The following is a 21,625-nucleotide window of genomic DNA, read 5'->3' as shown; positions in this document are numbered from 1 at the left end:
TGTTTCTGTAATGGCTGACCCTCTGTAAGTTTCTCCAATATGTACACTTAATGGCTGAAGCTCATCCAAAGTGACTATCTTGTTCCTGTTCATCACATGGAAGGCCACAGCAATCCGTCACGCTCCCTGAGATCTCAAAACTCTGGGCTTCTAGTAGTTCCAGAATAGCAAAGTCCACTAAAGGCGGTAGAGCATTTTCACATTTAGCTCCTAAACTCTGGAATAGTCTTCCTGACAGTGTTCGGGGTTCAGATACACTCTCCCAGTTTAAGTGTAGATTAAAAACATATCTTTTAGCAAAGCCTACACATAACACACATCACACACATCACATCACAACCTTGTGCTCCAGAATATATGATTACATGCACATTATCAACTTGTGCTGTTAATATCATGAACAGCAGCTACGCTAATTCCTCTCCACTGCTTCTCTTTCTCTCCCCATCCCGAGGCATCCTGAGGTTTGGCCAGCTCCAGTCACGTCCCACCTCGTGAAGATTATGGACCTATGGATGATCATGGAGAAGTAGATGCCGAGTGTTTAAAGGCCCTGGCATGGAGAAGCTGATGCTGGATCTATGATGATCACAAATTGTTCTGTATTGTTGAAAGATTTATGACCAAACTCTTGATGTCACCCATATGAGGATGGGTTCCCCTTTGAGTCTGGTTCCTCTCAAGGTTTCTTCCTCATATCATCTAAGGGAGTTTTTCCTTGCCACTGTCGCCACGGCTTGCTCATCAGGGACAAACGCACACCATTCACCTTCACTGTTGTTTTCTGTAAAGCTGCTTTGAGACAATGTCTGTTGTGAAAAGCGCTATACAAATAAACTTGACTTGACAGCAGGGCTTTAGGGTTCAATTAAAGACTAGTAGGAATAGCCGTGGTGTTCATCTCCGGGTGTATAGAGGATCAGATGTGCTGAATCCCCTGTCAAGGAAGCAGAAGTCTGACTCTCTGTTTGGCTGCTTTTAAACTGTGAGTGTTAATGACCTGCTGCTAGTCACACCAAGGCTGCCAGCGCTAATGCTAGCGCTACCGGGGGTGCAGTTTCATAAATAAACCCAGCCATTAGGCTATCATGATTTTATTCATAAATCACATTACAAAGAAAATTCAAAACTATGCATTATATAAACCACCCATGTACAGATTCCAGCTAATATGCTAATGCAACAGCTCTATTAAATATAGCTAATACTAATGTTAATTATTACAGGCACTCAGCTGTGAAGTTAATCACCACTTGATCATGAGCTATAATGTTAAATGCAATTGAGCCTCAAGCTAATAAAGGTCACTAAATTACTCATAATGCTGAGTATGATGCTAATGCTAATTTGTCAACTACAGATTTGCTAAAACAAATTAGAGCCTTGATAGCATAGCATTTCAGCTTCCGTCCCCAAAAGTCAGTGTGAGTATCCCTGATTTGTATACAGTTCATCTTTATTTTATTACATTGTGTCATATATGAATAATTGCAATTCCCACACCATGTGAATTACAATTTTTTGGTGGACTTTTTCAAAATGTATAATCCTGATTTCTAAAACTCAAAACTTGCAACTCAAATGTGTTCAGGGTTTTGGAAATGTCAAAATCGGCTGAGGTAAAGGATTTTTCCTATAGGCTGCCGCATAGATTTGCTAACTTATCAATGCTATTTTTATCTACTAAATAACCAAAGTTGGACAGAGTTTGTCCAGTGTGCCATATATGAGAATAGAAAAGAAGAGTGTGGGGGAAAAATATCATTTGTAACAAAAAAATAAGTTGGATCTTCATGTTTCTCAGAGGCCACTGAATAGCCGTATTAAGCACTGAACTATTAATCACTGAAATCATGTTTTCTATTTATTTATTTTTAAATATAAATCACTATAGTGAGTTACTCACTCACTAAAGTTCTATCATCGTTGAGGTTATCAGCTGTTCACTGATGGACACATAAAAGTGCAAAACTGTAGCCATTACAGCAAACATTTTATAATAATTGCAGTCTAAATCCAACTTCATGCTTCTTGAGTAGAGCCATATACAGTAACCTCATGGATCTGTTCATGTGGAGCCATCGTCAGAAGCAGCGAGTGGCTTCTTATTGAACTCCAAAACCTCATTTATTTACCAGCGTGGGAGCTTTTGTGGCCTCTTTTTGACTCTAGGACTAACCGCTCTGGACCAAATAAACATGCCAAGAGAATTGAGACGTGTCCAATTTCGCTTCACCCTCAACCCAGTGTGCTCCTAAGGGACATAGCTATTAAGCAGTAGGATTCCTGTGCCAATAGTCTGAAGCACTCAATTGTAATGAAGCAGCTGCCCTCCACTTCAGCCCTCAGCCCTGAGGGGTCAATGATGAATCTTCCCGAACTGTAATGGAGCCACGGCGAGCAATCACGCAGCGTTTTATCATCACTGCTAACACCGACCCAATCCGGCTGGAGGAAATGACTCAGACTTTCACATTAGTACAGGTTCAAAGAGTGATTTAAAGGCATAATATTTGGGATTAAATGGATCCATAAAAAAATAAAAGGTGTGTCTGAGTGTGTGTGTGTGTGTTTCCTGGCAAAGAGAGTGTGTTTACCTGTTTGTAGAGGGCACAGATATGGAGAGGTGTGTTCCCAGAGGCGTTCTGGACACGCATGTCAGCTCCATAAAACAGGAGGTGCTCCAAGTGCTGGACATGACCATATCGACAAGCCTGGACACACACACACACACACACACACACACACACACACACACACACACACACACACACACACACACGCACACACACAAAACAGGAATTGTAACATTGATGCATTATATAATTAAAAAACCAAAAGTTTGCACCCCCTCTGGCTTTCAAATAGGGAAAACGCAAAATCCATGCCTAGCTTGCAATTTATCGGGAAGAAAACAGAATTCAGAGAAATCACAATCGAAACGTGGGCGTATTCTGGACCAAGACAACGAGCCAAAACATGAGGCCAAATCAACAGAAAATAGAGTATGAGACTATATTTTGCTGTGATCCTCATGGTCTGATTTGCAGGAGGCAGTGTGTGACATTTGGCAGAGTGACAAGCGAGATGTAAAGAACATTGTTGTGAAAAATACGACTAAAGGGATCCAAAGGATTGGAAGGAATTTGGGTGCACTTATATGGGTGTTATATTCAAGATAGAAATTTATATGACACCCAGTAGATTTTTTTTTTTTTTTGCTTAATAGATATACTTCACACCACAATACATTTTTGTCTTTTGGATTTTCTCCTGGGGTGTATTAATTAATTAGTATCAAGTGTGGGTAGGTGGTATCTCAGTGGTTAAGTCACTGGACTTTGAAAAACAGGAGGTCATGAGTTCAAACCCCCTGCTACCACTATTGGGCTCTTGACCAAGGCCCTTAACTACTTAACTGCTCAGTTGTAAGTCGCTTTGGATAAGGGTGTCTACCAAATGCTGTAAATGTTGGTATAGTGTGGTTTAAATAGTAAAACATTACATAATATCTGAAGTTAAGACACCGCCATCAGGTATAACATTATGAACAGCTGCCTAATGTGTTCAACAATGTGATCTACAGGAGCTCGTCTGTTGGATCGGCCCACACGGGCCAACGTTTGCTCCCCACGTGCATAAATGAGTCTCAGCCACCCATGACCCTGTCGCTGGTTCACCACTGTTCCTTACTTTGAGCACTTTTAATAGATACTGATCACTGCAGACCAGGAACATCCCACAAGAGCTGCAGTTTTGGAGATGCTCTGACCCAGTCGTCTAGACGTCACAATTTGGCTCTCGTCAAACTCACTCAAATCCTTATGCTTGCCCATTTTTCCTGCTTCTAACACATCAACTTTCTAATATATCTTACCCACTAGCAGATGAACCAGTGTTTAGTTTATCACTTTTTGTAGAGGTCTTGCCATCCTTCTGATTGCATTTACAGTATGAACTATGTATGTTTCTGATCCCTGTGGATTATTTACCAGATGCTCATTGCCAAATGCTCCTTTTTTATTGCTGATTGATTGTTCGTTTGGTTAGTCCCCTAAAGCTAATGCTAAATAATTATTTATCAGCACTCTGGGTTTTTTGGTGACATACTGTGGTGTAATAAGTAGCATTTTTGCTCTTGAAACTCTTCAGCCCTTATCATATGTTTCGCTCAAGCCACAAAATTCAAATAAACAGGTCGTAACAAGCAACACAAAAAGATTTATTTGACTTTATCTATTTTGTCGAGGTCAACCCCTCACCACAAGATGTCAGTGTGTAACAGCAGCGTTCAGGGTCACTAATGACCCTTATCTCCTCAAAGCAGATTCTCTCCTAAGTATATGCTGAGCAAAGAATTTTTTAGCAGATCAGATGTCAAAAAAAAAAATCCATAAGGGTATTTAGAGCCACTAGAACAGCTTCCGTGGGTAATAGCATTGATTTGACAAGTCTCAGGAACTGTACTGCAGTAATGGTCACTAAAAGCTGTTTCATTATTTGGTATATTGATGTTGATGGTGGAAAACGACACCCAAAACACACTGGTTCAAAACCTCCTCCAGGTTTTCAATTATGCTGAGACCCAGAAGCTGTGTAGGCCATTGGACTTGATTTTCATCCTCAATGAACCAGTGATGGATCATTTATAAACAATTTTTCAAATCAATGAACGAGTCTCAAAGAGTGATTTGTTCATTTTCTACTGGACGCACATGAGCAAAGCATCGCAAAATGTCTGTAGGTCATGCACAGGAAATAGAATTAAACAGTTTATTTCACATTTAAATCCATATACCCACAAATTCCACCCCATACACCTTATGGAAAAAAAGATTTTGTGACACCCAACTTTTTCAGCCATATGTGGTTTTTACCCAAATTTTTACCACAAAGGAGGCACCCAATTGTATATGATGTCTTAGGATTCAGTAGCATTAAATTTACCCTTCACTTGAACTAGGAGACAAAAACATGTTCCAACATGGTTTTCATGGTGTTGCAAAGGAAGATCACAGGAACACCTGATCTACTGCATCATTGCACATATAGTTTACATGAATACGATTTTAAGATCTCGGAAGATCTGATACAGAGCTCTAACTTCAACCCTATGAAAGACCTTTGCACCCCAAGTGTCAGGCTGCAGACGCGGAAGCAGATAAAGTCCAATCATGTTCTTTATTGAGGTGCAAAAAACAAAACACTCATACACCAATGAAAACAAAAGCAAACCCAGACATCCGCTCGTAACGAAGTATCCACTATGAGCGCGAATGTCAAACGCCTAATCCCAATGCAAGTAAAGCTTTCGGCAATGAGTACTTCAATAAGGAAATGGAGTTCGGAGAAATAGCCAGCGGTGAATCCCGGCGTTTGAGCAGCCACGCGATTTACCTGCATGACAATACAACGACCGACAGCCTGTGACTCAAGAACGTGAGTTTATGTAGTCTGATCTTTCATGAGCCACAGCTGTCGGTAATCTTGGGAAGCAGCGTGACTGCTATCGAGGGGGGCGTGGCAGGGTGGATCTCTGACAGCTACAGACGGGGGCGTGGCAGGGTGAATCCCTGACAGCTACAGAGGGGGGCGTGGCAGGGTGAATCCCTGACAGTACCCCCCCATCCAGGGGCGACACCTGACGCCCCAAAACCCACCTATGCCAGGCGGGCCAGGGCACTCCGAGGGAGGCCTCCTTAGACGCCTGGGAGCAATGGAGGCCTGGTGAACATCCTCTGCGGAGAGCTGGCATGGAACAACACCTTGCAGGAGGATCCGGAACGGAGCCACGCCCTCGGTGCTGACGGGAGGCCGGAACTGGACGCCAACCATGACAATGACCGGGGAGTGGAGGACGTCCCGGGCGGAGACCAGGAACGTCGTACCACCCTCTGAGGGACCTGGAGGACCGACGTCGCCGTCAGAGGGACCTGGAGGACCGACGTCGCCGTCAGAGGGACCTGGAGGACCGACGTCGCCGTCAGAGGGACCTGGAGGACCGACGTCGCCGTCAGAGGGACCTGGAGGACCGACGTTGCCGTCAGAGGGACCTGGAGGACCGACGTCGCCGTCAGAGGGACCTGGAGGACCGACGTCGCCATGCGGGGATCCTGTGGGCGATCCGTCGTCCTGAAGAGGACCTGGGGGCGAGACGTCGCCCTCTGTGGAGCTTGGATGCGATCCTTCGCCCTGCGTGGAGCTTGGATGCGATCCTTCGCCCTGCGTAAAGCCTGGATGCGATCCTTCGCCCTGCGTAAAGCCTGGATGCGATCCCTCACCCTGAAGAGGACCCGGGGGCGAGCCGTCGCCTTCTGCGGAGCCCGGGGGCGAGCCGTCGCCTTCTGCGGAGCCGGGGGCGAGCCGTCGCCTTCTGCGGAGCCCGGGGGCGAGCCGTCGCCTTCTGCAGGCGCTGGAGACGAGCCGTCGCCTTCTGCGGGCGCTGGAGACGAGCCGTCGCCTTCTGCGGGACTGTGGGGTGAGCCGTCGCCGTCGGTGGAACCCGGGGGCAGCGGTTCAACTTCCCTTTCGCAGTCCTGGAGCCGGGGTGAGTGCACAGGGAAACCCCTGGGCGTAGGGGCGCTCCTTGGGACCCTTAGGAGCAGATCGGAGTCTACTGGGCAGCCTGGAAATGAGGTGAAGCCTGCCTGGAGATCCACGAGCAGAGAAGGGCTCGCCTGGAGGTCCACGACATCAGTGGAGCTCTCTTTGGGACACTGAAGCGGAGACGAGTTTGTGGGGTCCCTCGGAGGCGGAGACGAGCTCTCGGGAGGAGCCTGGAGCGGAGTCATGCCCTCTGGAGGAGCCAGGAGCTGGGCGGAGCTCTCTGGAGGGACCTGGAGCTGGGCGGAGCTCTCTGGAGGGACCTGGAGCTGGGCGGAGCTCTCTGGAGGGACCTGGAGCTGGGCGGAGCTCTCTGGAGGGACCTGGAGCTGGGCGGAGCTCTCTTGGAGATCCTGAGGCGGAGCCGAGCTTTTCGTGGGCATGTCGCCTTGGAAGCGGCTCTGGGATGTGGCGTCGTCTGGAGAGGGACTCGGAGGAGTCACTTCGCCTTCTGTGACCGGAGGTGGCGGCGCGGCGCTCTCGTGAAGACTCTGTGGCGGCGCGGCGCTCTCGTGAAGACTCTGTGGCGGCGCGGCGCTCTCGTGAAGACTCTGTGGCGGCGCGGCGCTCTCCTGAAGACTCTGTGGCGGCGCGGCGCTCTCCTGAAGACTCTGTGGCGGCGCGGCGCTCTCGTGAAGACTCTGTGGCGGCGCGGCGCTCTCGTGAAGACTCTGTGGCGGCGCGGCGCTCTCGTGAAGACTCTGTGGCGGGAAAGCACGCTCCTGGAGACACTGTGGCGGCGTGGCACGCCCACGGGAACCTCGGAACAGAGCGGCACGCCTGTAGAAGCTCTGTGACGGCATGGTGTGCTCGCCGACGCTCGGAGATGGTGTGGTGCGTCCACGAGAACCCCGGAACACAGCGGCACGCCTGTAGAAGCTCTGTGACGGCATGGTGTGCTCGCCGACGCTCGGAGATGGTGTGCTGCGTCCACGAGAACCCCGGAACACAACAGCACGCTGGTAGAGACCCTGAGATGAAGCAGCCCTTTCATTAAAACATTGGGGCTGAGCTGCAGGCTCATGGGAAATCCGGCACGGAGCCATGTGCTCTTGAGAACCTTGGAATGGAGCACCTTCCTCCTCAAGGGAACTGTAGTGGAGATCCACCACCTCTATCCCCAACTTCCCCAGAAGCAGCCCGCTGAATTCGGCGAGTGAGCCGAATTTGCCCCCTTTGGCGCTCCATAGTGAGCTGGCTTTGGCAAGAACTTCACCAGACAGGAGGGAAATACAGAGGGCAATCTTGGCTCGTTCGGAAGGAAACCGGGAAATGTTAACAGCCACATACTCGCCGATGCCTTGCAGAAATCCGCCTAATTCGTCTTTTTTCCCCGAGTAACGAGCCGGTAATCCCCTCGCGCTCTCTGAGGGGCGTGGCGCAGCCGCGCTCTCATGATCCGGCTTCTGTGGATCTGATCCGCGAGGAGCGGCACTGAGCTTCCGGAGGAAATCCGAAGCCGGGTTCAGCTGCCGATCCGTCGCGGTCGGAATCGCGGAATGGCAAATCCGCGTTCGGTATAGGTCGGTCGTTCTGTCAGGCTGCAGACGCGGAAGCAGATAAAGTCCAATCATGTTCTTTATTGAGGTGCAAAAAACAAAACACTCATACACCAATGAAAACAAAAGCAAACCCAGACATCCGCTCGTAACGAAGTATCCACTATGAGCGCGAATGTCAAACGCCTAATCCCAATGCAAGTAAAGCTTTCGGCAATGAGTACTTCAATAAGGAAATGGAGTTCGGAGAAATAGCCAGCGGTGAATCCCGGCGTTTGAGCAGCCACGCGATTTACCTGCATGACAATACAACGACCGACAGCCTGTGACTCAAGAACGTGAGTTTATGTAGTCTGATCTTTCATGAGCCACAGCTGTCGGTAATCTTGGGAAGCAGCGTGACTGCTATCGAGGGGGGCGTGGCAGGGTGGATCTCTGACAGCTACAGACGGGGGCGTGGCAGGGTGAATCCCTGACAGCTACAGAGGGGGGCGTGGCAGGGTGAATCCCTGACACCAAGCCTCCTCATCTTTCATCAGTACCTGACTTTAGTAACACCCTTGTCTCTAAATTAACACAAATCTCCATGAACACTCTCCAAAACCAAGTGTAGTATCGTGTGTCGACAAATTTTCATCCATATCGTGTATCTATTTATGAAGGCTCATAATGCTCAAATTTCTAATATAACCCCTTTAAGCCAGATTAATAACCAGGTAAGGTCCCTTGTGGTCTAGTGGTTAGGATGCGGTGCTCTCACCACTGCGGCCCGGGTTCGATCCCCGGTCAGGGAACCAACCCCAGCCACTCTTAGTGCCGGTCCCAAGCCCGGATAAATAGAGAGGGTTGCGTTAGGAAGGGCATCCAGCGTAAAAACATGTGCCAAATCAAACATGCGGAGGATCCGCTGTGACGACCCCTAATGAGAGAAGCCGAAATAAAGTTTAATAAAGAACCAGGTATGTATAAAAACCTGTAACATCTGGTTGGCATCCTATGTCTAATGTTCCTGGTCTAACTCTTATCATGGCTGCTGTTAACACATGATACTTATAACACAGTTCAGTTACCTGATGGATTTCATGCCAGCCGTTCTCATCGTGGCAAGTTAAAGTAGCTTGAGCATGTAGTAACACCTCGCAGCAGCTTGGGTCGCCCCCTACAGTTACGGTGTGGTAGAGCGGAGTCAGACCCTGCCCATCTTTATAGTCTGGAGACGCACCTAATTCCAGCAAGGCCTGTGGAATCACAGAATGGATATTCACAAGCAGCTGAAATTCAGGGTGAAAAACAACAACTTTTGAACAATAATGTACGTGTAACTAATTTTGTCATACAACCAATTGACTCCTTGTTTCATGTGACATGTCACACTGTTTGTACCCGTTGCATAATTATGGTTAATTAGCACTTTAATCTCATGGTGTTTAGACGCTTATTGTCTCTTGTTTGTTTGTCCATGGTTGTCATTCTCACTCGTCATGGCTTTTTGCTCACACTCAGGTCAAGGTTTTTTATGTTCATGTTTCAGGTTAGTTCCTTAAAGTCCTAAAAGGCCATGGATAATAATATATTTTTCTTTCTTGTTTTCTTATGATCACAACTTAATTTTCTTGTGATCTCGAAATAACGAGTCGATTTCTTATAATCCTGACTGGATTTTCTCACCATAACAAAAGTTGTTTTCTCGTGATATCGACACAAACAGATTCTCCGGTATCACCTCATTAACTGTCCGTGTGGAAACATAGCAAAGGTTCCGCTTGATGTCCTGTTAATTTACGTAATTTTAAAACACCAGAATAACTTTAAAACATTTACAAGAATATTTTGCCTTCACGCTCAGTTTCACTAATGATAAACATACATTTGCATAAAGCATCCTCATTTGTCCATGCCCATGTTGATTAAAGTATAAAAAAATGTTAAAGTATTAATTTAAGGAACATTTGGAACAGATAAAAATGTGCATTTAAGAGTTAACTCATGACGATCATGCTATTAATCGTGATTAAATATTTAAACCGATTTACGATCCTAATATTAATATGATGTGAGGTCTAGTTAAAGAAACTAAAACAGGAAGTAGTAATGGCTACTTAAATAATTTACTTAAGAACATATCAGAGCCCAAACTTCTTTACTTTACATTAACTTAATGTAATAAAAAAATGGTAGTCAGAATTTTTAATAATTACCAGAGTCTTTTAAAACAGAAGTATCTGTACTGCCATTTAAGTGAAGGATGTGTGTACATTTGCCACCTCTAACTTTGATAGAGATTTCCGACGCCATCACGTACTCCATGATATACACACTCGAAACACTCACAAGGCACGAGATTTTCTCATGATACAATTACGCTGTCGAACAATGGGTTTTCACGTTAAGATCACAAGAAAACATGAAAGAATCACATTAAAACAAGAAAAATAATGAGAAAACGTTATATAGAGAAAAAATAAATTGTGATCACGAGAAAACGACTAGTTATGTCTAGATAATGCATGGCCTCTTAGGACTTCTGTAGTTTCTAACATTACACACACAGTACACAGTGACATTTTTGCTACTTAGCATTTCGCTCCGATGGATAGTCTAATGGACACATATACACTTTACGCTATATACACAGTACTAGCTAATCACATGAAAACAGGTGGAGAACTGTGCAACCTTAAGAGTGATCTGGTTCTTGGCTCGGACGGCTTTATGTAGCGCGGTCATGCCATCTCGGGAGCGAAAATCTAAATGAGCGCCTCCATTTTTCAGCGCTATGATCATCTCTACCATGTTGTCCAGATGGGCAGCCAGTGTCAAAGGTGTCTCTGGAGGGAAAAAAGCAAGGACATTATCTGTGACTCTATTACTTTAATACAATGGTATTGTATACCTGTAGTATCTGTCAGAGTAATGTACCTTAACCGAAGAGGGAAATAGTAGCAAGTAAGGCCAGAAATGTGCATAATTTTCCACTCATCTCAAATGCAGTTAATTGTAACTTGCAGTCATTTTTTTTTTGTTTCAGAACATTTTTGCAAAAACCTGGAAATTCTAAATTAAACTTTTAACACATTTCACAAAGGTAAAAAAGGGTTGATTCAGCGATTGGCTCTACTGTATGTCGCAATTTGCAATCAAGCTGTTGTCAGGTTGTAAAGTGTTTATTTTTTATCTATATATCTATATATAGAATTTTTTTTTAATTATTATTTTTTAATTTTTTTTTTTGCATGCCGGGTGATTAGTAAAAGTGTGTGTCTTGTGTACATTACAAACAGTCATGTGGACTGAGAACACAGAGGCTACTCAGAGAATGCATTTCCGTAAAAACAAGTTTATCTTTTATCACTCTTGAGTCTGATGTTTCAGAATATACTGAATTACAGCCATACATTTTGACAGTTTATCCGTTTTTACTCAGAAGAAAAAGGACGAGTGGATGACAATCCCCTAGAAATCGCTGCCTGCAATTCTAGGAGGCTGTCATTTACTTGTCTTTTTCCTCTCAAGTGGATGGTTATAGCCTCGAATTTCTCTACAGCTGATTTGAACCAGATTGGCAGATATATCATGGTATGTCATTCCATTGGCAAACGTTTTCACTATGACCGTATACGATGTCGATGATGACTACATCTTCCCTGTTTAAGACTTGGGATTGTCAGGAATTGGAAGTGGAGGTAAACACTCAAGTTGGTGTTTATTAGAGGTAAGCAAACGAAAACCAAGGATAGACAAATACTCCAAAGAAGAACTAGATCAAGACAATGGGTACAATCCAGGTTCAGCGATTAGCAACATTACTACTAGCAAAAAGAACTTGATAATAAGATGCACAGAATTTAGATCTTTGATAGTAACACTGATTAGGTGAAACATGAAACATGTATGAGTGATCAGTGAGATATGGAGACTTGGTCATGATGGGAAGAATAGTTTAGTACCGTATTCTTTGATACCATAACACACATACCAAAATGGGAAGTGGGATGTGAGTTAAAGATTTGGAAGCTTGTATTATAAAAAACAAATTGGCTTATATTGTGAAAAAACAACAACATGATTTTAATGTTTTTTCATAAAAATAAAAAAAAATCACAAAACTTTTTTGAATTAAAGGAAAAAATATTGCAATTTGTGAATTTCTTTTTTCAATGTTGCTTTTGGTTATGATGAGGATATAGAGAAAATAGATTATCTATTACTTGTGCACAAAACCAGCTCCATGAAGATATGCATTACATGGGTTGGAGTGGAAGATCTTATGTGGCCCGCTATAGAGCTCTATAAAACACCTTTGGGATGAATTGGAACACTAACCAGCACCCCAGGCCTTCTCACCTCACCTCTCAACACTCTAGTAGTTGAATGAGCCCAAATCTCCACAAGCAAACTTTAAAATCCGGTGGAACATCTTTCCAGAAGAAGTTATTGTAGCAGGACATGGGGATTTTTTAATAACGTCATCAACACCATTTTCAGTCTCAAAATGATCTCGTATTTTCGTATTCTCATCTCACTTACATCAGTACCTGACTTTACTAACACTCTTGTGGTTAAATGACCACAAATCTCCACAAACACACTTCAAAATATAGAGGATAAACTTCCTAGAAGAGTGGAAGGAATTATAAGAGGGAATTGGGAACTAAATGTGTAATGCGATGCCCAAAAAGCACATACCATACTTACAGTAGCTTAGCTGATTGCCGTCATTTAGAATAAGGGTCAAACCTCAATAATATATCCAAGAGTAATTAACAATATAGTATTTCAGGTACTGTATATTGTACTGATTAAAACTGAAAGTCCTGCCTGAAAGCTTTATGTTCCTGAGTCAGTTGTTAATGAGCATGCATAATAGTTCTTGACCCCATAAAGAACAGAAGAATAACCCGCTCTAAGGTTATATAACGGCGCTACTATGAAAAGCTCGTTGTTTTGAGAGGATGGTGACACTTCTAATGGAGCATTAAATGAAGCCATCGTAATCCCACCTGAGATTGGTGACGAGGACATGAACTGCAATCAGTCAGGGACAGATTGATTAGAGTTTAGAGGAGAAGAGCCTGAGAATTTGAACATTTTTTTACAGAACAGCCAAAGAAAGGTGTGTTTAAAGCTTCTTTTAAAATATTAAATTGGAAATGATTTTATATTGGATTTTATGCAAGATTTCAGTGTGTGAACACAAACACTGGAATAATCACAGGCTGGTTTCATTTGTCATGGATTTTTAAGATAGCCATGTCTGATTTTAAGGTTGCATCGTTCATAGTTTTTCTGGCTGTTTCGTTACTGGTGTGTGTATCTGTGTGTTTGTGTGGTGCACAAATTTATATGAACAGTAAACAGATGTGTATGTTTTAATATTTAAAAAAATCCCTGTGCTTTCTTACAATGCCAGGTGGTGGCTTAGTAGTTAAAGCATTAGAATTCGGATCCGAAGGTCATGATATCAAATCCTGGCTGCTACTCCTGGGCCTTTGAGCAAGAACACATATCTGCCCAATTGTCTTAATGAAATAAAATGTATCTGGATAAGGGCATCTGCCAAATTGCACGAAAGAGAAACACGTGGAAAGGTGTACAGAAAAATCAGTCCATCATCCGCAATTATTATTATTATTATTATTGGATACTTAAAGCATATATTCAGTAACTGCAGTAAAACTGATACATGTTCCAAATTAGGTACCAAATTAGAAATATGAAATATCGCCCTGACCAGAAATCGACAAGGATCAAAGCACCTTATGCCAATCTCAAGTCCAGTGACCGGTTCTTGCCAAGTTACATAAATTAAGAGCCCATAGATATGTGTGTGTGTGTGTGTGTGTGTGTGTGTGTGTGTGTGTGTGTGTGTGTGTGTGTGTGTGTGTGTTCTGTGTTCGTGTGTGTTTTCGTGTGAGTTACCAATCTTTTTAACACTAGATCAGTATGTGCAAGGTGCTGGTTATTAGATATGTAGATATTCTACAACCATTGAAAATAGCCCAAGATCTCAAAACTAATGTAAAACCCACAAGCAGGATTTTCTCACAGATGAATGATGTACCTCCGGTGTCTGAGTCATGGTAATTGGGGTCGAGACCTCGTTCAAGCAGCTTGGTCACTTTATCCACCTGATGATGCTGAACGAATTCTAGAAACTTCTTCAGGTTGGCCTGAGAGAGAGAGAGAAAGAGAGAGAGAGAGAGAGAGAGAGAGAGAGAGAGAGAGAGAGAGAGAGAGAGAGAGAGAGAGAGAGAGAGAGAGAGAGAGGGGGGGGGGGGTATAAAGATATGTGATAATTACTTAAAAAGTACTTAAAGAGTCAGAATTATTGAGAGTGAGTGAGTAAGTGAGTGAGTAAGTGAGTGAGTGAGTGAGTGAGTGAGTGAGTGAGTGGGTGAGAAAGTGAGTGAGTGAGTGGGTGGGTGAGTGGGTGAGTGAGTGAGTTGGTGAGTGAGTGAGTGAGAGAGTGAGTGAGTGAGTGGGTGGGTGAGTGAGTGAGTGAATGTGTGAGTGAGTGAGTGAGTGGGTGAGTGAGTGGGTGAGTTAGTGAGTGAGTGAGTGGGTGAGTGAGTGAGTGAGTGAGTGAGTGAGTGAGTGAGTGAGTGGGTGAGTAAATAAAGCAGTGAGTAAGATTGTTAGTGAGTGAATAAGGCAGTGAGTGAGTGAGTGAGTGAATAAGGCAGTGAGTGAGTGAGTGAATAAGGCAGTGAGTGAGTGAGTGAGTGAATAAGGCAGTGAGTGAGATTGTTTGTAAGTGAATAAGTGAGATTGTGTATGAATGATTGAGTGAATAAGAAAATCATTTGGTGAGTGAGTGCAAGAGAGAGTGAGCAAGTGTGTGAGTAATATATTCAGTGAGTAGGTGAGTTAGTGAGTGTGTGAGTGAGTGAATGTGAGGCTGAGAGACTGAGTGTGAAAATGATAGAGTGAAGGACTGCCTGAATGGCTGAATGAAAAAACAAGGCACTGCCTGAGTGAATGTACAACACAAAATTACATGAATGAACAAAAAATTAAGCACACATCCTTAACTGAATAAAAGTACAGATACTCTTGTTTTAAAAGATTCTGGTAAAAGTGAAGTACTGACTTTGGGCTCTGACATGTTTTTAAGCAAAAAGTAGCCATTAATACTACCTGTTTTAGTGTCATGCTGGTAACTGGACCTCACATCATATTAATATATTAATACAAATAATTCCATTTTTGTTATCTTATGAACGTATCCATGCTGAACAACCGCCATATAGAACACAGGCAAAGAAGAAATGATGATCAGGAATGTCTCTGTTCTCAGTCATGCTTGCATCTCCGTCTCATCCACGTTAACCCCAGACTTCTTGTTACCTTTTGCCATGCTCATTGTTAGCTTCGTAAACTTGCCTACATCTGTGGTATGTGAGAGCCAGGAAATTATACACCAGTGGTAGATAGAAAAAGCCAGGCAATAACAAGAAACAGGTTAATGGGTTAAAAACGGAGCACAATGAGAAGAAAAATATTAATCATGTCACAGAATATATTAAAACTAATTAAAGTAATGAGTCTGGTTTTTAAAATGTAAGAAGTAGAAAGTACAGATATATGTTTCAAAAATTTAATGAGTGAAAGTAAAAAGTTGTCCAAAAAATTTAATTGTGGAAATCAACTTAAATACATTTACAAAATATTTGCACTTTATTACATCCCACCTGTGGCAAACAACATTTATTGCTAAGCGGCTGTGTGATGGAGTCAGGGTGAATGTTAAACAAGGACTCTTTCTACCCTCTGCATCTATCACCATGAGATCCTGGGGACACATATGCTATTTTACTATGCCCAGTTAAGAATAGGTAGCAGGAGACAGCTCCCAATATAGAATGGGGGATGAGTAGAAAAGAGAGATGGGGAGAGAGAGAGAGAGAGAGAGAGAGAGAGAGAGAGAGAGAGAGAGAGAGAGAGAGAGAGAGAGAGAGAGAGAGAGAGAGAGAGAGAGAGAAAAAAAATAAGAGTACACAGCTGAGAATATGGAAAAAATGAGATGGACAGAGGCCACTGGAGAATGTACCGCTTTACCACTTTACTGGCACTCACACAAAAACACACACACACGAACACACGAACACACACACACACACACACACACGAACACACACACACACACACACACACACACACACACACACACACACACACACACACACACACACACACACACACACACATATGAATGATGGTTTTAACAATTTGCCAAAAAAGACAAATCCCCAATATCCTGTACAGACTGTATATAATATGTATACAATACAGATATACCTGAAATCTTTTACACTTTTACAAATTTTACACTACAGCAGCGAGACAAGATCAATAAATATGCTCTTATAATCCAATCAGTAAGAAGTAAGAAATCAGATTTGTGAAATCAGTGGTGTTGAGTAAAAGACAGGAGGTGGAGCTGGAGGTAGCAGAGTTGAAGCTGTTAAGGTTTTCATTGGGAGTGATGAGGATGGACAGGATTAGAAATGAGTTTATTAGAGAGACAGCGCATGTTGGACGTTTTGGAGACAAGGTGAGGGAGGCAAGATTGGGATGGTTTGGACAAGTGCAGAGAAGGGACATGGGGTATATTGGTAGGAGAATGCTGAGGATGGAAGGAGGAAAAGAGGAAGACCAAGGAGGAGGTTTATGGATGTGGTGAAGGAAGACATGCAGGTAGTTGGTGTGACAGAGGCAGATGTGGTGACCCCTAATGGGAGAAGCCGAAAGAAGAAAAAGAAGTAAGAAGTAAGAAATCAACATAGTTAGATGAACACACACCTGTGAACAGGGATGGCTGGTATTTAAAGACAAACTTCACAATTAAAAGCATTTCATATGCTTATAAAATTCATTTATATGTATGGCATTTGGCAGATGCCCTTATCCAGAGCAACTTTAACTAAGCAGGTGGGGTTAAGGGCCTTACTCCAGGGCCCAGCAGTGGCACTTTGGTGATGATGGATTTGAACTCATTTGAACTGACCTTCCAATCTAAAGTCTAAACCACTGAGCTACCACTTCCTTAAAATGCATGCCAGTTTTAGCTCCATGATTGAGCGCTGGATTCTGATCAGGAGGACATAAGTTTAAGCTTCAGCAACCCCAAGCTGCCACAGCTAGGCCCTTGTGCAGGGCCCTTAAGGAGCGGGGAGACCAGAGCACTGTACAAACAAAAAGGGAGGAGGATAAAATGCCTGGAGCATGACTGGTCGTGGGGCAACAGAGAGCACCTTGAAAACATACCCTGGCCTGGGGTAGAGAAAGGCACTAGCCATGCAAGGGTTAAACTCTAGACAAGAGGGGACAGGAAAAGAACCTGAAGGTTCCCTACTCTATTTAGAGATGGCCAGTAGGTTTTTTCACAGTCACTGCTCAGCAACCGGAGCATGATATGCCACAATAGCAGACACGCAAATTTGTAGGGTGGAAGAAGACAACCCTTTGACGAACTGTTCCTATAGATATTCCAGCACTGGGCCAACCGGGCAGTTAATTGGATCTAACAGATACACCACATAGAAAACAGAGGCCATTTTGTGGTATACAAGCTCCTTGTGGAGAGAGCTCTGGACTGGAGAATGGTCTCTACAACCTCGGCTGACAAACCAGATGCTAAAAGCTGTGCCCCCTCAGAGCAGTTTCCCCTGGGCCCACAGGAGGATCTGTCGTGCCAGCTTGTAAAGGAGGCAAGAGTGCAAACCTCCCTGGTGGTTAATTTAAGAGACCACAGATGTGTTGTTCATATGGACCAAAACATGATGGCCCCTCAGGTCTGGGAGGAAATGCTTCAATGCTAGAAGCACGGCCAGCATCTCCAGACAGTTGATGTGCCACAAAGATGGGGCCCTTTTCAGAGACCTAGGGCAGAGTGGCCACTCATGACCGCCCCAGCATATGAGGGTGGCATCCATCCTTAACGTTACACAATGTCAAGAAGCTCCCAACACGGGGACCTGTGACAGGAACCCAGGTTTCTTCCACATGGCCAAGGCCCGTAAGACTGGATACGTGACCTTGACCATGCAGAGTGTGTTGCCCCTCCAGGAAAACCCTCTGCTTCTGAGCCACCACTGCAGGGGTCTCATGTGCAGAAGGCCACCCGGCACCACATTGGACACAGCTGCTATCAGACCCAGCAGTCCTTGAAACCACTTTACAGTGAGTGACTGGCCCTCTCTCACTCTCTTGATGACCATGAGGATCGACTCAATCTGAGCAGGAGACAAATGTGCCCGCATTGTGGTCGAATCCCACACTACACCTAGATGAACTTCTGTACCAATATGATCCTCCACGCCTACTTACATCAAAAGGTGCAGGCTATTTGTTGGTTACTCAAATACTGAAGACTACAGCAGGGGGCAAATCTTTCTCTTATAGCGCCCCACAGTTATGGAACAGCCTTTCAATTAGTGTTCGTGACACAATCTTAGTGTTCAAGTCAAGGCTGAAAACATATTTATTTGGTCTTTTATCAGTAGATTTTTCTAAAGTAAAGGAGCAGATCTGGTGGGATCATGGATATAGAGTGTTAGGTGAACTGGGATATTTGTATGCTGTTGTCCCCTCACACTCACACTCATTCAGGTTTGTTGATGGTGGTGTGGTGGGTCGTCTCTTATCCCAGAGATCATTAATGTCTGTGTTACCTTCTGGTTCTCCCTTTTAGTTATGCTGCTATAGCGAGTCTTGCTGGAGTCCTCAACTGCACAGTGTCCTCAACTTAATACAACAATAAGGACACATAATAATCAATATCCTTCTCTTCCTGTCACCCCTCTTCTCTTTCTCTCTCTTTCTCTCTCTCTCTCTCTCTCTCTCTCTCTCTCTCTCTCTCTCTCTCTCTCTCGGTCAAGTAAAACATGCTCCTGAGGTTCCAGTGACCACTGTTCCTGCCCCTCTTCCCTCCTTGGATCTTCCCACCTCGTCCAGGCCTGTCTCTGGATAGTGTTCTCTTCGATTAAAGGCCACTCTGTGCAGCTGGGGACGGTTTCTCATCAATGCCTTGGGCGGTTCCATGAAATTCCGGAGTAAGAACACGAGCTTTGAGGATGGATTTGGACTGTAGTTAATGTTAACAGTCTGCTTCATTGACTCAGGACTACAGTTTGCTCTGATCACCATTACTGTACTCCGTAACATCGTTTATTTGTAATAAATAGACATTCGGTGCAATTCAGATGAGGAAAATAAATAAGATGTTCTTTAAAAGTATAAGTTTGTCCTTGATGAGCAAGGACAAACTTATACTTTTAAAAAACATCTTATTTATTTTTTTCACCACATTATCTGTGTAAAGCTGCTTTAAGACAATGTAAATTGTTGAAAGTGCTATACAAATAAAAATTAATTTAATTTAATAGTTGGACCTCTGCACTGGAGAAAGCACACTTTTCTTGTTAACAGCACTTACCTGTCCAAAGGAAAACACAGACGCACACAAAGTGCTTCCTGAACAATAGAAGCTAGCTCTATCTCCATGCATAAACTTTATAGCTTCCTGGTCATAATGTCACCCAGCCGGCCCTTCCATTGGTCAAATTACACACGTGGTTCAGAGCGTGGTCACGCAGAGGCTTTCCAAAGTGTTGTTGGTGCAGCTCAAGTTCCTGAAGAGGAACCTGTTATCACTAACGTGATAGGGTGAAAAAAAATTCAATCATTTCAATGACGCTTATTGCGATACTTTGACCACTTTATATAGCGTTTTGTATGCATTTTGGTCCATGCAGTCTTTCTAAACTCTTCCGCTCAATAATTTACACTCGGAGCTGAATTTAACTAGGCAAGATCAACATGTTCACTCTGTCAATAACAACTGAATGCACACCGGTACATACTGTAGAGATCGCACAAAACAGCCATTTCACAAAACGAGGAGAAAATTTTTTTTTTTTCAATAATTCATTCTCTGGATTGTAGCTTAGATTCCATGACTGTAGACGAGAGCAACAAATTCACCTCTTAACCACGTCGATAGAAACTAAAAACAGCACAAACACACACACACACACACTCACACACACACACACACCCCAAAGATCAAGCTTTAACTAAGCCAAAATACCCAGAGCAGTGTCGAACTACACCACATTCACCATGTACCCGATGCACTGAACCTGTCTATTTAAGTGTGGATTCATTTGGAACACTCTTCCCGGCTATTTTTTCAGACTGTAACTGCATGCAAGCGCTGAAAAAGCATTGTATATTCAAAATATGATAATCTTACAGAGTCTCCAAAAAAAGTAATTGGACACAGAAGCCACAATTGTATAAATTCTACTGCATAGGAAAACAACTCATCAAATTAAAAAAAAAAATTTCAAAGCAAATGCCATTTATTTCACCGAGGCACCAAAAGGCCACTTTTCCAAACAAGCCATGAAAAAAAAAATTTATTTGGACAGTTCAGATTATTCTGATTGTTAGTTAATTCAAGGGATGGTCAGTATTTGTGATACAGTACACAAATATGTATTTCAAATATAAAATAGGATTTTGTCATTTGTATTTGAGAGGGGTGATAAAAATGGCTTCATATTTTGTATCGAAATACTTTAGTGTTTTGTATTTTTGTAAAGTACTTTGAAAGAAGTCTACATGATGACATCATAAAAATGCAGCCTCTGATTGTTGCCTAGTCAGTCGTTTGCGATCAGAACAGAACAGTGATCCATATAGAAGAAGGTGGTGAAGGTAAGAAATGGTCAGGCTGCCAGCTTTCAAAGATGTCTTCTTTTCATGTAAGGGTAACTGATTTATACACTATAAATGACCATCTTGTTAAAAGTAATTATAAAACTGATTAAGAAAAAAATTGTATTTTTGTAAAGTACTTTGAAAGAAGTCTACATGATGACATCATAAAAATGCAGCCTCTGATTGTTGCCTAGTCAGTCGTTTGCGATCAGAACAGAACAGTGATCCATATAGAAGAAGGTGGTGAAGGTAAGAAATGGTCAGGCTGCCAGCTTTCAAAGATGACTTCTTTTCATGTAAGGGTAACTGATTTATACACTATAAATGACCATCTTGTTAAAAGTAATTATAAAACTGATTAAGAAAAAAATTCTAGCATCATTCGTTTGCACAAAAGAAGCCACTCTATTTATCACATCAGCAAAACTTTTGTTTAAATACATCAAAAGATGGAGAACTAAAGACCAAACAGACAACATCCAGGCAAACGCAGAAAGACCAACAGCAACGATCAAGGAAATGGAAAGCACTTAAGCAAATTTTCGCATGGTGTTGCAATGGGTGTGAATATTTATGTACAGGTTTTTTTTAAATTCCAGACATTTCTATAATTCTGTTTTCATAAACAAAAAAAATCAATTTGAAAGATTGTAGTTTTATGCGGCAAGAATACAAAACCGAAAAAAGTAAAGGGGATCTAAATACTTTCTAAACGTACTGTACTGTACATAAAATTCATTTATTTTTTCATAGTTAACATCATTTTCAATTCGAAGGAAATTTTATATTATAATATT

The 21,625-nt window shown here is 43.0% G+C and overlaps 1 protein-coding gene across 1 annotated transcript in view; it reads right to left on the bottom strand.

Annotated features, from left to right (window-relative positions):
• Nucleotides 1-21,625, bottom strand: part of shank2b (SH3 and multiple ankyrin repeat domains 2b) — a 181,533-nt gene that overhangs the window by 117,616 nt on the left and 42,292 nt on the right. Inside the window, exons 5-8 of the mRNA XM_083560941.1 lie at nucleotides 14,164-14,272; nucleotides 10,779-10,930; nucleotides 9,173-9,340; nucleotides 2,598-2,714 (exon numbers count right to left, since the gene is read on the bottom strand). Of these exons, the coding sequence (XP_083417067.1) occupies nucleotides 2,598-2,714; nucleotides 9,173-9,340; nucleotides 10,779-10,930; nucleotides 14,164-14,272 (546 nt within the window). The remainder of the gene's footprint in view (nucleotides 1-2,597; nucleotides 2,715-9,172; nucleotides 9,341-10,778; nucleotides 10,931-14,163; nucleotides 14,273-21,625) is intronic.

The sequence above is a fragment of the Silurus aristotelis genome (assembly GCF_946808225.1).
Source record: "Silurus aristotelis genome assembly, chromosome: 14".
Taxonomy (NCBI): Eukaryota; Metazoa; Chordata; class Actinopteri; order Siluriformes; family Siluridae; genus Silurus; species Silurus aristotelis.
This window is presented reverse-complemented; position numbering and strand designations above follow the sequence as displayed.